We start from the raw sequence: 13,734 nt of genomic DNA on the forward strand, positions 1-13,734 counted from the left end.
CCTCCCTTCCTCTCTCCCCCTCCCTCTTCCTGCCTCCCCCTCTCTCCCTCCCCTCCCTCCACACCTCGCTCCCCTTCTCCACACAGCCCCCCTGCATGACTGCATTGGGCTTTCTCCCAGCATGGCGGTCTCCAGGGAATGAGGCTTCTTGCATAGCATCTGGGTTTCGCCACAGTGAGCATTCAAGGACCCAGGGTGAAGTCAAACCTTCTGATAATCTTACTTCAGAAGTCCTAGAACCTTCCTTCCACCTCATCCTGTTACCAGCAGGTCACTTAAGGCCAGTGCAAGCGCTCAGTAGTGAAAACCATGAGGTCAGACATTTTTCCTCTCCCACAGTCCTCAGCCAGGGTGGGACCAGGGCAGGGAGGGGAACTCTGGGGTTTGCCATGAGTCAAACCATTTAGTCAGCAATATTTCCTTCCAGTGCCACTCGGTGCCACAGGGTCCCCTCTCTTCATAAGTGGGCAGCTCCCAGCAGGAGGTGCTCCAAGCTCACCCTGGAGCCCCCAGTGCAGCAGTTGGAGTCTGGAAGCCGCCCTTGACCATGGGGCATCCAGGGCCCTGACTGGCAGCCCAAGGGCTGGATTACAGGAAGGAGAGGAGAGCAGGCCAGGCTGTGGGCACCACAGAGGCAGAGAGTCCATTCTGAGCCTCAGGCTCCCTCCGACACGCCTTCACTTGGCCAGTCAGCAAGTAGTTCCCCAGTGCTTGCTGAGTATATTAGTCAGCAGAGGCAGCTCTAACAAAATACCAGGTGGGGTGGCTTTAAAAGGGACACTTATTTTCTTACAATCCTGGAGGCTGGAAGTTCAAGATCAAGGTGTGGCAAACTTGGTTTCTGGTGAGGGTGGCCCTACCCAGCTTGTCGACCCTTCTTTCTGTGTCCTCACGTGGCCTCTTCTTTGTTCAGAGAGAGAGAGAGAAGGGAGAGAGGGAGAGAAGGGAGGGCAGGAGGAGAGAGAGAAAAAAAGAGAGAAAGGGCAGGACAGAGGGAGAGAGAGAAGAGATGAGAGACAGGGGAGAAAGAGAGAGAGAAGGAAGGAATGAAGGGGGGAGGGAGATAGGGAAAAATAGGAGAGGAGAGACAGAGAGAGGGCAGGAGAGGGGGTAAGAGAGAGAAGGAAGGAAGGAGGGAGGGAGGGAAAGAGAGGAGAGAGAGGAGAGGGTGAGAGAGGATGGGAGAGAGAGAGACAGAGGGTGAGAGAGAGAGAGAGAGGGAGGGAGAGAAAGAGAGGAGGGGGAGGGGGAGAGAGCAAGCTAGTGCTCTAGCTCTTTAAGGACACCAGTCCTACTGGACAGATTAGGAACTGAACTTTCAATCTCATTTACCCTACTGCCACCAAAGTCGCTTTTCCCTTTTTTATTGGTGCCTACTAACTGCACAAAATAATGCATTTCATATTGACCATTTTCTTATTTATCTTTTTTTTGTTTTTGAATTATCATACGCTAATAATACTGTAGCAGGAAAGGGAGGGCGGAAAAGAAACAGACTGTGTTCTGACAACGAGACGGGGGAGGGAATGCAAAGCAGAGAGAGAAAACTGAAAAAATTGAAACATGAAGGTCACATAGCATGGGGAAAATGAAATAGGCAATGGAGTCACATGCAGCCATATGTGGGCTGAGCTTTGCTTTTGCTTCTGTAACCTGCTTGCAAGGGTATGTAAGGTGAGACCCCTTTGTTCTTGGGGTTTAGCCTTTGGACACAAGTCAGCTGGGTCTGTGCCAGCACAACAAAATGTTTCTTCCTGCTCATCTGCCTCAGTGACTCAGATCTCAGCTCATAATTTCCCGCAACAATATGAGGGGATTTCATTGTGATCCTGTTACCTTTTTTGTCCCCCTGCCACTTCTTCCCAAATAAGTCCCCTTGTACTTCAATGTGTTTTTTAAAATCCAGATTCCACATAAGAGAGAAAACATGTGACATTTGTCTTTCTGGTTCTGGCTCTTTTTGCTTAGCATGAAGGTCTCCAGTTATACCCATTTCCTGCAAGTGTCAGAATTTCATTCTTGATGGCTGAATAATACTCCACTGTGTATGTGTACATGTGTGTACATTATCATATACTACCTTTCCTTTGTCCATCCATTGATGGGCACCTGGACTGATTCCATAACTCGAGAGTCGTAATTTTAATCCCAGTCACGTTGAGGGTTTAGGCCTTCAACATATAGATTTCAGTCCATAACACCCCAAGATAGATGACAGAAACTTATTTTAATTGCATATACATGTGAGTGCCAAGCCTGAGTTTCCTCACCTATAAAATGGGGGTGGGACCCTCCCTCACACAGGACAGAGGGAAAGAGGCTCCAGTAGGACTGTCACCCTAATGGTGACATTTCCCAAGGAACACCTGGGCAGTGGTGAGGACGCTAGTCTGGGGGTTTTAACCCTGATCTTGGCTGAGCACTTACCACCTCTGTGACCCCGGGCAGGTGGCTTAGGTGTTTCAAAGCTTCCTGTTTCCTCATCTACAGAGTAGAGGAGGAGTGTGGCCTATGATTTGGATGGATGACCTCACATACAGTAGGCGCTCAGCGGAGGGAGACCTGCCTGACCCGGCAGGGAGGAGATGGCCCAGTGAAGGGAGTATGAGCTGCACCTCTAGAGAGATCCTAGCATACAGCTGCTCTGCCATCCTCCAGAAAAGGTGTCATTTAAGATGCCAGCCTCACTGTGCCAGTGCCTGTAACCTGTTATTAATCATAATAATAACCATAATGAAGATGAGTTGAGCTGCTCACTAGTGGGTCCATCACCATAGGAACCAGATGCCCCGGGGTGTCTGTGCCAGGCCTGCTTCTAGCCCCTCCTGCCCCAGGCTGATGGTAATTGTATGGGCACCACGCCTCCTCCTGTGCCGGTGGCCTCACCATGCCAGTCCTCACTGGGGCAGGGAGAGGTGGCGGGGTTGTTTGAGAGGACATGGGAAGTGGGAAGTTTGCCCTTGTAGCTATATCCCCCCACCACACCATCCCCGCCACTGGCCCTGCCAGGAGAACGTTGGTCACGCCAAGGCCCCCTATTCCTTGGAGGATGTTCTTACTTTAGGCTCTAGTCTCAACCCCATTTCTGAGAAAGCCCACGCCTGTAATCCCAGCTACTCAGGATGCAGAGATCAGGAGGATCATGAATCAAACCAGCCTGGGCAAATAGTTCTTGAAACCCTATCTCGAAAAACCCTTCACAAAAAAGGGCTGGTTGAGTGGCTCAAGGTGTAGGCCCTCTCTCTCTCTCACTCTCTCTCTCTCTCTCTCTCTCTCTCTCTCACACACACACACACACACACAACATAACACACACACAGAGGTAATAATTACATCAAATAATCATGTAACCCTGGAGGCCACCATAACCCTGTGCTATGCTTGCTCTCATTTTAATCCTGTCAACAGTTGAATGCAGTACAAATTCACGTGCCCATTTTGCAGATGGAAGGTAGGGACCGGAGTCTGTTTGAGGTCTCCCAGCTAGGGAGCAGCAAATGGGTCTGCAGGTGCCATGACTCTAGAAGCAAGAACTATTTCAACTGCCACTTCCAGGGCTTGCTAGAGGGTTGAAGTCCTCTTTCCTAGGGAGGGATGTGTTCTATCATGTTGAGAAGAAGGTGGGTATGAGTCTTAGTTACTAACGCTGGAGCTCTGGAAATTGCTCTGTTCCCTTATTTTGCATGAGTTAGAACAGAAATTCTCAGCAGTGCTTATTTTTTTCACCCAGGGTCATTTGGTGGTATCTGAAGACATTTCTAGTTGTCACCACTGGGGAGAGGGTGTGACTGACTTCTAGTATGTAGTGACCAGAGACACTGTGAAAAATTGTGCAGTGCACAGCACAGCCCCCCACAGCAGGGAATCATCCAGACTAAAATGTTAGTACTGCCTATGTTGAGAAGCCCTAAGTTACAACTGATGTGTCATCGGTATTCAGCCAACCACATTGCTTTCTGTCACATCTGCCAGTCTGCCCCTAGCCCGGGAATGCAGGAAAGGGAAAAAGGGCCAGGTCCTAGAGTGACTCACCCATGCTAAACCCCCATCCCAGCACAATGAAGGGTGACGATTGTCCAACTTCTCGGCTTGGCTTCCTTCCCACGGCCCCCGTCAAAGCCCCCATCCAAATGGGTGCTATTTCCTGTGTGAGACGTGGACGGAAACACACGTCTAGGATTACCTAACTTACTTCCTCCCAGCTCACGAATGCAACAAGTGTGCTGGAACCCCAGCTCCTCAACGTAGCCTCCGTTGAGGGTGCTCTCCCCTACTGGTGTTTCTGACGCAGGAAGATTTGGGGATGGCATAACCAAGTCCTCCCTAAATTGTAATGTGTGTCAGAAAATGCTACTTTCCATTTACAGCTGTGCTAAGAAGCGACTTATTAAAGCGTAGTTAAACCAGGTATGGCGGTGCACACCTGTAATCTCAGCACTCAGGAAGCTGACGCAAAAGGATCGCAAGTTAAGCCATCTGGGCCATGTAGTGAGATTCTGTCTTAAAAAAACTAAGGCCTGGGGTGTAGCTTAGTGGTTGAGTTCTTGCCTCGCATGGACAAGGCCCTGGATGTGATCACCAGCATCACAAAAAAGAAAATACATTTAAGTTAAAAAAATTCATGTTTAGTAAATAATTGTCTAGATTTAGGTTATGTGACTTGGTTGCCACTAGCCACATGTGTTTGTGTACATTTAACTTTCATTACTATAGAATGAAAGTAAAAATCCAGTTCTTCAGTCACACCAGTCACCAATCAGGGCACCATATTGGATGGCCATCTTGGATGGCCATCTTGGGCGGCCATTTGGGACAGAGAGCACCTTCATCATCATGGAGCACTATCAGACCGTGCTGCTCCTGAAACTGTTCAGATATGGCGAAAATCATGATTATGGGATGCGAATGAGTGCTCTTGAGGGGCCAGTGTGTCACACACAGCTCAGAAACTCACTCTAGAAGAGTGCTGGAATCCAGCCAGCCCCAGGCCCCCACGGCAACCTTCACTGCAGTCATGGTTTTCGTGATCTCGCTCTCCATCCACAGGGCCTTTGTGTCAACTGACCCTTTCCCAGGAGTCTTCAATCAGTGAAAACCGCCTGGGAGTTCTACATAGGTGTCAGTCGCAAACAGACAGCTCTGGTTGGCTAAAGATTTGCGGTGTATAAAAGGGACCCAGCCTCCCTCCTCTCCTAAGCATTTACCCTAGGGGACAATGACAGATGTGGACAACAGGAGACAGTCACAGTATCTCCCCAAAAATGTTCATTGCAGCCTTACTTAGAATGATAGAAGGAGGAACCAACCAAGGCCCATCAGTCAGGAGTTGGTTGTGCACATTTTGGTACACGTGACACATGGTGGTTCCAGTTACACTGGTGTTCTTTAGGTCTCTAGAACAGTCCAATGGAGCCAACCTTGGGCCTTGGACCTTGAGGCTAACTTTCTCTTCTGCCTTGGATATTCTTCTTGTTCATATAGTGAATCCCTATTTTAATTCTTTGAATAACACTTATCACTACCTATAATTTTGTTTTTGTATTTTATTCATTTGTCTCCTTCCCCAGCTGAAGGGGAGTGGCAGGGGCCACGTTGAATGTTGTGATCCTGATACCAAGAAGCTACTAGAATGACTTTGTGGGGTTTTTTTAGGATTTCAGATGATGATCTGTGTGAGATTTGTGTGTCTGTCTGTATTTCTCAGTATTTGATAATCCAGCATTCCTGGTGACTTTACACTACAAAATGTATCTCCTACAAAAAAGAACAATTGGCTGGATTTATTGAATGGAGACAGATAAGGAAGTCCTCAGAGGCATCAGGAGCCCATGATGGTTTGGTGTTGAGGTCTCCCCAAGTCACCATCCCTACACCTCTCTTCCTGTGCCTCCCAGTGGGTCTCAGCCTCAAGTTCAAGGCCAGGCAATGCCCAGCTGGGGAAAGAAAGCAAAGTCAGCAGTGATGGTTCTGGGGACTTGGGGTCAGGGCTGGGGACCCATCCTCCCTGGGCTCATTGTGTGATTTGATTTTTCCAGGCGGGAGGACAAACTGCGCATCCAGAATGGCTGGCTGTGCCACCTGGCTCCGGAGATCATCCGCCAACTGTCCCCTGACACGGAAGAGGACAAGCTGCCCTTTTCCAAACACTCCGACGTCTTTGCACTGGGGTAGGTGGCAGGGACATGTCCCCAGCTTCCTGCAATGTTTCTGGAAGGGCCAGGAAGGAGTCAGGGGAAGTGGCTGGATTTCTGGGTGAGATTTAGGGGACCCAAGTAGGGTGTTATAGCAAGAATGACCTAACACACCTGCATGCCTGGTTCTTAGGGGTGTGTCCATCGTGTCACCTGACGCGTTCACTCATTCATTCATTCCTTGGCTCAGCGGCTTTTGCTGGACACGCTCTGTGTTCATGCGGCATGGACCATCCCTCCTGCTAGGGGTCCAAGATTCAGTCCCATATTCCCTCTCTCTTGCTGCATTACACAGCATCCCAGAACACAGCAACCTAGAACAACTTGGATAGCATCAAGTTTCTGTGCTCAGGAACGTGGGGATGGCTTAGCTACATGGCTTAGTTCTCTCCGGAGGTCACAACAGTGTCAACGAGGGCTGCTGTCTCCTCTGAGGGCTCGATGGGCCAATGAGCCACATCCAGGGTTGGCCACTCACATAGCTGCTGGAAGGATCCCTCCTTCCTCACCACACATCTGGTCATGGCTGCCCATGGCAGTGGGGGTCCTCAGAGCTCTTATGACCTGGTCTCAGGAATTGGGTAGTGCCACGTCTGTCACATTCTTTTCTATGTAAGTTTTATTTAATTTAAAAAAATTAGCAGTACCGGGATTTGAACTCAGGGCTCCACACTTGCTAGGCAGGTGCTCTACCACGTGAGCCACTCCACCAGCCCTTTATTTAATTTTTGACACCAGCCCTTTTATTTAATTTGTAATCATTGTACATCTTTAGAGGATATGACATATTTTGACACGTGTATACGTTGTGTACTGATCAAATCGAAGTAATTAGCGTACGCGTTGCCTTACACATTTCTTTGTGTGAGAATGTTCCAGATCTCTTCCAGAGAGGACAGTACGGTGAACCACAATGCATTGCACACGTCCGCCCTTTTTCACTTGTTAGAAGCAAGTCACTAAATCCCAGCCCATACTCAGGGAGAGGAAGGTTGCATTCTGCCTTTCACAGAAAGGAATATCAAAGAATGCATGGAAGTATTTGAAACTCTCCACAGGTCCCTACTCTGTCTCGTCCAGTGAAAGGCACATAGGGAGGTGGCTTTAGAAAAATATGGTAAACACAAGACCCTGGAAGCTAACCTGGGAGGGCTTCCCAGAGGAGGCAACTCCTAAGCCTAAGTTAAAGGTTGGATACTAGCTAAAGTGAGGTATTCCAGACAAGGAATGTGTGCAAAGGCACTAAAGTAGAAAAGAACAGATTGTCCACAATGGAGGAGTGTGTTGGGGTCAGAAGAGGGAGGCAGCTGATAGATGAAAGTCAAGGGGGAAGTAAGGCTGGGGCTGGTAAGATAAGGGGCCTGCGTGGGAAGTGGGGTCAATCCTACAAGGGCTTAGTGGCTAAATAAAGATTTCATTTCATCTTGGGGGCACTTGGGAGCCACTGATGATTATGGAGCACAGAAATGGCATTATCATAACCTGAGTTCCAGTCTGTTAGGTCACTCTGGCTATCGTGTGAGAATGGAATGGGGAAGGACATGATGGAGGCTGGGCGGCCTCTCCAAGGGGGGAAGCTGGCAGCCTCCATGGAATCAGTGCCTGTGGGTATGAAACTGAAAGCTTACAGAAGACATGTCAGTGGGTGGAAGTGCTGGAGCCCAGTGATGGGTTGATGCAGGTGGTGCTCAGATGGCTGCCTTAAGCAAGTGGGTGGAGAATGGCGTCATTCACCAAGGTAGAGACTGTGGAGGTGAGGCAAGGTGGAGTTAGAGGGAAGGCAGAGAAGTCAGGTTTGGACACCGTGAGTTTGAGAACCTTGGAGGTGACTGTGGACCCAGCAGGAGGCGCTGAGTCTCTTCATTCAGGCTCTGGAAGAGGCACTTAGGACCTGTGAGCAAATAGTGTCTCTCACCAAGGGAAAGAACAAGCTGACTTTGGAAGTAAAGGGTAAGAAGAGCAGCCCAAGGCAGGACAGAAAGGCTGGGAGCAGTGGCTCTCGCCTGTAAACTTGAATACAAGAGACAGAGATTGGGAGGAATGCAGTTCAAGGTCAACCCCTTCTCAACCAACAAAGTGACTCAGGTGATCCCAGCTACAAGGGTGGTCTAGGTAGGAGGATTGCAGTCCAAGGCCTGCCCGGGGCAAAAGCAAGACCATACCTGAAAAATAAAGTTTAAAAAGGGCTGGGGAGGTGGCTCAAGTGGTAGAGCAGCTGCCTAACAAGTGCCAAGTCCTGAGTTCAAACCCCAGTGCCACCAAAGAGAAAAAAAAAAAGGAGGAGGTGGAGGAGGAGGAGGAGGAGGGCAGAGCACAGTGTAAAGATACACTAGAAAACCTAGGTCCCGTTCTCCAAATGGCCACGTTAATCCTTGCCTTGTCCCCAGGGTTGTTTTGAGAACTAGGAGAAGCAGCCCAGGGGATGCTGGCAGGGACCGTGGCAGACCTGCAGGGGTGTGCAATTAGACTCAGCCCCCCTGAGATTGTCGTGAGCCCCCGACAGGGCGTTCCGAGTTCCGAATTCAAAGCATCTGCCACCAGGGTCCTTTTTGAGACCGTGGCTTGCTCTGATTAGTTAATTCTCAACTCTTTATCTAGTTAGCTATCGTTATCTGAAACCAAATTGCAATAATTAAGTTGGTATATTTTAGTGTAAATTTAGCCAAAGGGGAAAAAAATGCAATTAACAAAATGTACCAAAGTAAGTAATTGCTTTTCCACTAGAGTTTTCATCTGCAGCGATTTTTTTTTCACAAAGTGAATTTCTCTTCAAAGTTGGGTTTAAGGAAGTTTTTAATAAGCCTTTTTATTCCTGACACTATTGGGTCGAGAAGGGCCTTGCACTCTTGGATTCCTGTCAGTTAGGAGTATTGACTTGGGAACCTCACGCTCAGGAGTGACCTAGAACACAAATGGACCTTGAAAGTTCTGTTTTTTATGTGCACTGGCTTGTGCAGTCCTCACAAGCACACTTGAAAGCAAGAACCACATTGTACCCAATTGACAGGCGAGGAAATCGAGGCTCCAGGTGTCTTGGTGACTCTTCTCATGGCATCCGTGGTAGAGCCGAAAGCTGCAACATCTAGCAAATGGTTGGGGCTTTTAACCATGGACTTGGGACTTACGTCACACCCAGAGCCTCGCTTCAAGGTTAAAGCCCTGTAGCTCAAGGTTATTAAATCCACTGAGGCGCTCTAAGGATGGAGAACACATCTGTAAGGCACTCAGCCCAGGGAAGAGCTCCGGAAAGACATCTGTTTCCCTCCCATGGCGGGGCAGCATGCAGGCTCCAGCCATCAGCTGCTAGGTTGTACCCCAAAATTGTCACTTCTGCTGAGCTTCCCAGCTGGGCCAATGGCACAGTTCTGGAGTCACGTGGACTGGGTTCAACTTCTGACTGCTCTCCTTATTGGCCGTGTGAACATGGATGAGATACCTGACCTGAGCCAGGTGTGGTGAGGGCACAAGCCTGTAACCTCAGCACTGGGAAGACTGAGGCAGGAGGAGTGAGAGCTCCAGGCCAGCCTGGGCCACTAGTGAGCCTTGTCTCAAAACACAGACAGGAAGGAAGAGAAGCAGGAGGGAGGAAGGGAGGGAGGAAGAAGGGAGGAAGAAGCGGGGTGGGGCGGGGGGAGGAAGGAAAACACTTAACTTTCCTGAACTTCAGTTTTGTCCACTGCAAAATGGGACAACAGTAGGATTTCCTGTTTTAAAACAAAAGTTTTATTATTATTCAGGTGTACCAAGGCCAGCAGACCAGGAGACAGTCACCATGGAGAAGATAGCTTATTAGCTGCAGTCCCAGATGAAAGGGACCTGCCATAGCACATAGGGTCCAGGGAGGGAGCAGGCAGGGCCAGGCCAGCCAGCAGGCCGAGGACAGCCAGGTGAAATAATGCCAGTGGGCTGTGGGTGCAGGCCTGAGGGACTGTGACCCTGTGGCCCTGAGTTGGAAGCTTGGGACCCTGGGCACAGTACTTCATGTTTTTTAAGGCAAATTTACATAAATTATCTGAGTGCAGAGGGAAGAGCATTTCCTAGCATCGTTTTGGATACGTGCTGATGGAGGAACCAGGTTCTTGGAGGACTGAGATCCGTGCCCACGGAACAGCTCAGTGACACCCCAGCCTCCCGTGCTCATCCGTCCTGTCCTGTCCTCTCTGCTGGCCACACCTCATATACCATGTGTGCACAGTGGGCTGTCACCCTGTCACCAGTGTGTGCTACTCACTGGCACCGTCCTTCCTGCCTTCGTCACAGTGTCATGCCTTATAAAACATGATAACACATCAAGAAATAACTCTAGCACCCAGTTCTCCTGGGGTTCTGCACCCCAGAAACACTCCACCATGGCACTTTTGCCACTATTCTCAATTGGCAGCTAAGGGAACTGTGCAGAGAAAGGACTTACGATGCCCAGCTTCGCACTCCTAGGACCCACTCAGAAATCTTTTCATTCCTTCCTTTTTTGTTTTGGTGGCATTAGGATTTGAACTCAGAGCCTTGCACTTAATAGGCAAGCCATGTACCACAGAATCCATGTCCCCAGCCCTTTTTCCTTTACTTTTTTTTTTTAAGTTATCAGTTTATGGGCTGGAGGCATGGCTCAAATGGCAGAACCCCTGCCTCGCAAGCACAAAGCCCTGAGTTCAAATCTTAGTACCGAAAAAAAAAAGATATCAGCTCATACTTTTCAGCTTCAAACTGCTATCTACCTTCTAAGCAGCTGGGATTAAAGACATATGCCACCACATCCACTGCACAATATGGTTCATCCCTGAAAACCACAAGCCATCGCATCTCGTGACTTCAAAGAGGGCTTCGGACTCTGTGTGCAGTCTTGCCTTCGGCTGTTTTTACTAAAATGGTCTACTGAGCGTTTTTTCATGTGAGCGAAATGTCTTTGAAATGTTCTCATGATAATACAGCATTCCACTTCATTTTATGGACCTACATCACATATAAAACCAAACTCACTTGAATAATTGGGTTAGTTCTCCTTTTTTTTTTCAGTCATATGTATAAAGCCATAGAGAATAGCTTAAATTATTCACCTCCAGTACTTTCCTAGAATTACAAAGATCGGGTCAGAAATCGTAACCACATTGTTTTAAACAACTCGGGTTCTATGTTTTGATTCTTTTTTTTTCAACAGTACTAGGACTGGAACTCAGGACTTTGTGCTTGCCCCACCCCCAGCCTTTTTGCAGTAGTTACTTTTCATGTAGGGTCTTGCACTTATGCCTGGACTATGATCCTCCTACTTACACCTCCCTCGTAGCTGGGATGACAGGCACACACCACCACACCAGCCTTCTTTGTTGAGATGGCATCTCACTAACTTTTTGCCTGGGCTAGCCTCGAACCATGATCCTCCCTGTCTCTGCCTCCTGAGTAGGTGGGATTGCAGATTTGTAACTCATTTTAATTTGGGCAGCAAAGAAGGTATCTCGAGATACGCATGACTTCTAGGACATTGAGAAAGCTTTATGTGAGGCAGAGAGCAGGATGCCAACCCCTTGAGGCCAAAACTGGGGAGAGGAACAGTCGGTCAGGTGGCTGGCTGGGTTGGTGGGTGGGTATTGGCAAGGAGGTGCTCCAGGGACACAACAACTCCCCTTTAACTTGTCTTCCAACAGCACGATCTGGTACGAGCTCCACGCCAGAGAGTGGCCTTTCAAGACCCAACCGGCAGAGGCAATAATCTGGCAGATGGGCACAGGCATGAAGCCCAACCTCAGCCAGATAGGCATGGGGAAAGAGATCTCGGTGAGTGCAGTGATGGTGCCAGATCTGGAGGACCAGGGGAGGGAGAAGCAGACACAGCCCTGGGGTTTCTTCTCCCCTTGTGTGAAGGTTACAAGTGCTTTCTCGGAGGCAGTTCATGGTTTGGAGTGTTCAGAGCAAGGTCTTTGCACTATGCCTGCAATTCCAGGTGCCTGCCACCAGGGGCGTAGTAACACTTGTCAGGCTTTTCTTAGCAAGGGTTTGCAGAGTCAGAGCCAATGAATCCCTCTTTTTCTGTTATTTTCATTTTTTTAGAGATATCGTTTAAAATAGCACAAATATTATTGGTTTCAGTTTTATTTTCATCCACATAATAATTTTAAGGCATTATTCAACGAGATAGAAACAGAGAAGCCTGATTCCAAATGAATAATCTTCCTCTTACACACAGTGGGAAGAGCCCTCTCTTTTGATCAGAAGATAGGTAAGTCAGGGAAGCAGTAATTACCTGGTATGTTTGCCAAGGTCACCTGCCTCCAGGTTTCCTTTCTTGGGTGAGGAGACCATGAAAAGGAACTTTTCTCCTCTGGTACTTTGTAGGCTACTTACATTATTAGCTGTGTGTAGCAAGAGACGACATGATTTCCTCCTACCCCTCACTTTTGAGGAAAAGTTGAGAAACTCCTTGGAACTCTTACTGACTTGAGTAAGATGGCCTTCTAGTTTAAAGGCCGCCTAGTCTGTCACACAGACTCAGAAAGTAAGGATGGATGGAGGAAGGGAAGGCTAAATGACAGATGGGTGAGTGGATGACAGATGAGAGAGGAATGAATGAATGAATTGATGTGGATGGATGACATGCTTGGCAAATGGATGAATGGACTGATGGAAGGATGAATGGATGGATGGACAGATAGATGGACAGGTCAGTGGATGGATGGGTGGGTGTGTAAGTAGATATGTGGATGGGAAAGTGGATGGGTGCATGGGAGGCAGACGGATGGATGGTAGATGGGTGGATAGACAGGTGGACGGACAGATGAATGGATGTACGGGGGATGGAGGGATATGGAAGCTGGGCATACAGGTAAACAAGTGGATAGACCCAGTGGGGTGCCGAGGTACCAAGACTTCAGTGAGGACCCAATGAGGTCGTCGCTTAGGTTCAGTCACCGTTCCCTCTTCTCTTTCAGGATATTCTTCTGTTCTGCTGGGCCTTTGAACAGGAGGAGCGGCCCACCTTCACCAAGCTTATGGACATGCTGGAGAAACTGCCAAAACGGAACCGTCGTCTGTCCCACCCCGGGCATTTCTGGAAATCTGCAGAGTAGGTCTCCCTCCACGCCTCTCCCTACTGCCCGTCCTCTGGCTTTGTCACCATTTTGCTCCCCTCTGCCTCTCCTCCCCCAGCCAGCCCCTTTCCATGTTCCCAGCCCCCAGCCACCACCCTTCCCGACCAGTTTCCGTCCAGGGCTTGGATCCTAGAATCTGCCTGTGCTACCATGGTGGACTCATTGCTCAGCTCTTCCTGACAAAGGCTGACGCCCCCTAGCTGAGCAGCCTGTGGCAAGGTGATGCCCCATATGCCATGTGCTCGGGGTCCCCTCCAAGAGGCCCGGATGGATGGAAATCTCCCTCCGGTGCCAGCACTCTGCATGTGTCAGAGCAGTGAGCCCAAAGACAGGACGGGTTCCCGGCTTCTCCTCGCCCGTGTCTCTGCTTCCTCATCAGAGGCCCCATGTCCCTCCCGTCCTGTTTCTGGCCGACACCACCTGTCCACTCCCCAGCCCAGCCTTCATGACTGACCTCTCTAGAA

The 13,734-nt window shown here is 49.2% G+C and overlaps 1 protein-coding gene across 1 annotated transcript in view; it reads left to right on the forward strand.

The window, feature by feature from the left end:
* The window catches only part of Ksr2 (kinase suppressor of ras 2), a 279,590-nt gene extending 266,341 nt beyond the window's left edge, over positions 1-13,249 (forward strand). The window contains exons 14-16 of the mRNA XM_074060825.1: positions 6,036-6,167; positions 11,831-11,960; positions 13,112-13,249. Coding sequence (XP_073916926.1) covers positions 6,036-6,167; positions 11,831-11,960; positions 13,112-13,249 — 400 coding nt within the window. The remainder of the gene's footprint in view (positions 1-6,035; positions 6,168-11,830; positions 11,961-13,111) is intronic.
* Positions 13,250-13,734: the final 485 nt, after the last annotated feature.

This window comes from Castor canadensis, chromosome 18 (genome assembly GCF_047511655.1).
Source record: "Castor canadensis chromosome 18, mCasCan1.hap1v2, whole genome shotgun sequence".
Taxonomy (NCBI): Eukaryota; Metazoa; Chordata; class Mammalia; order Rodentia; family Castoridae; genus Castor; species Castor canadensis.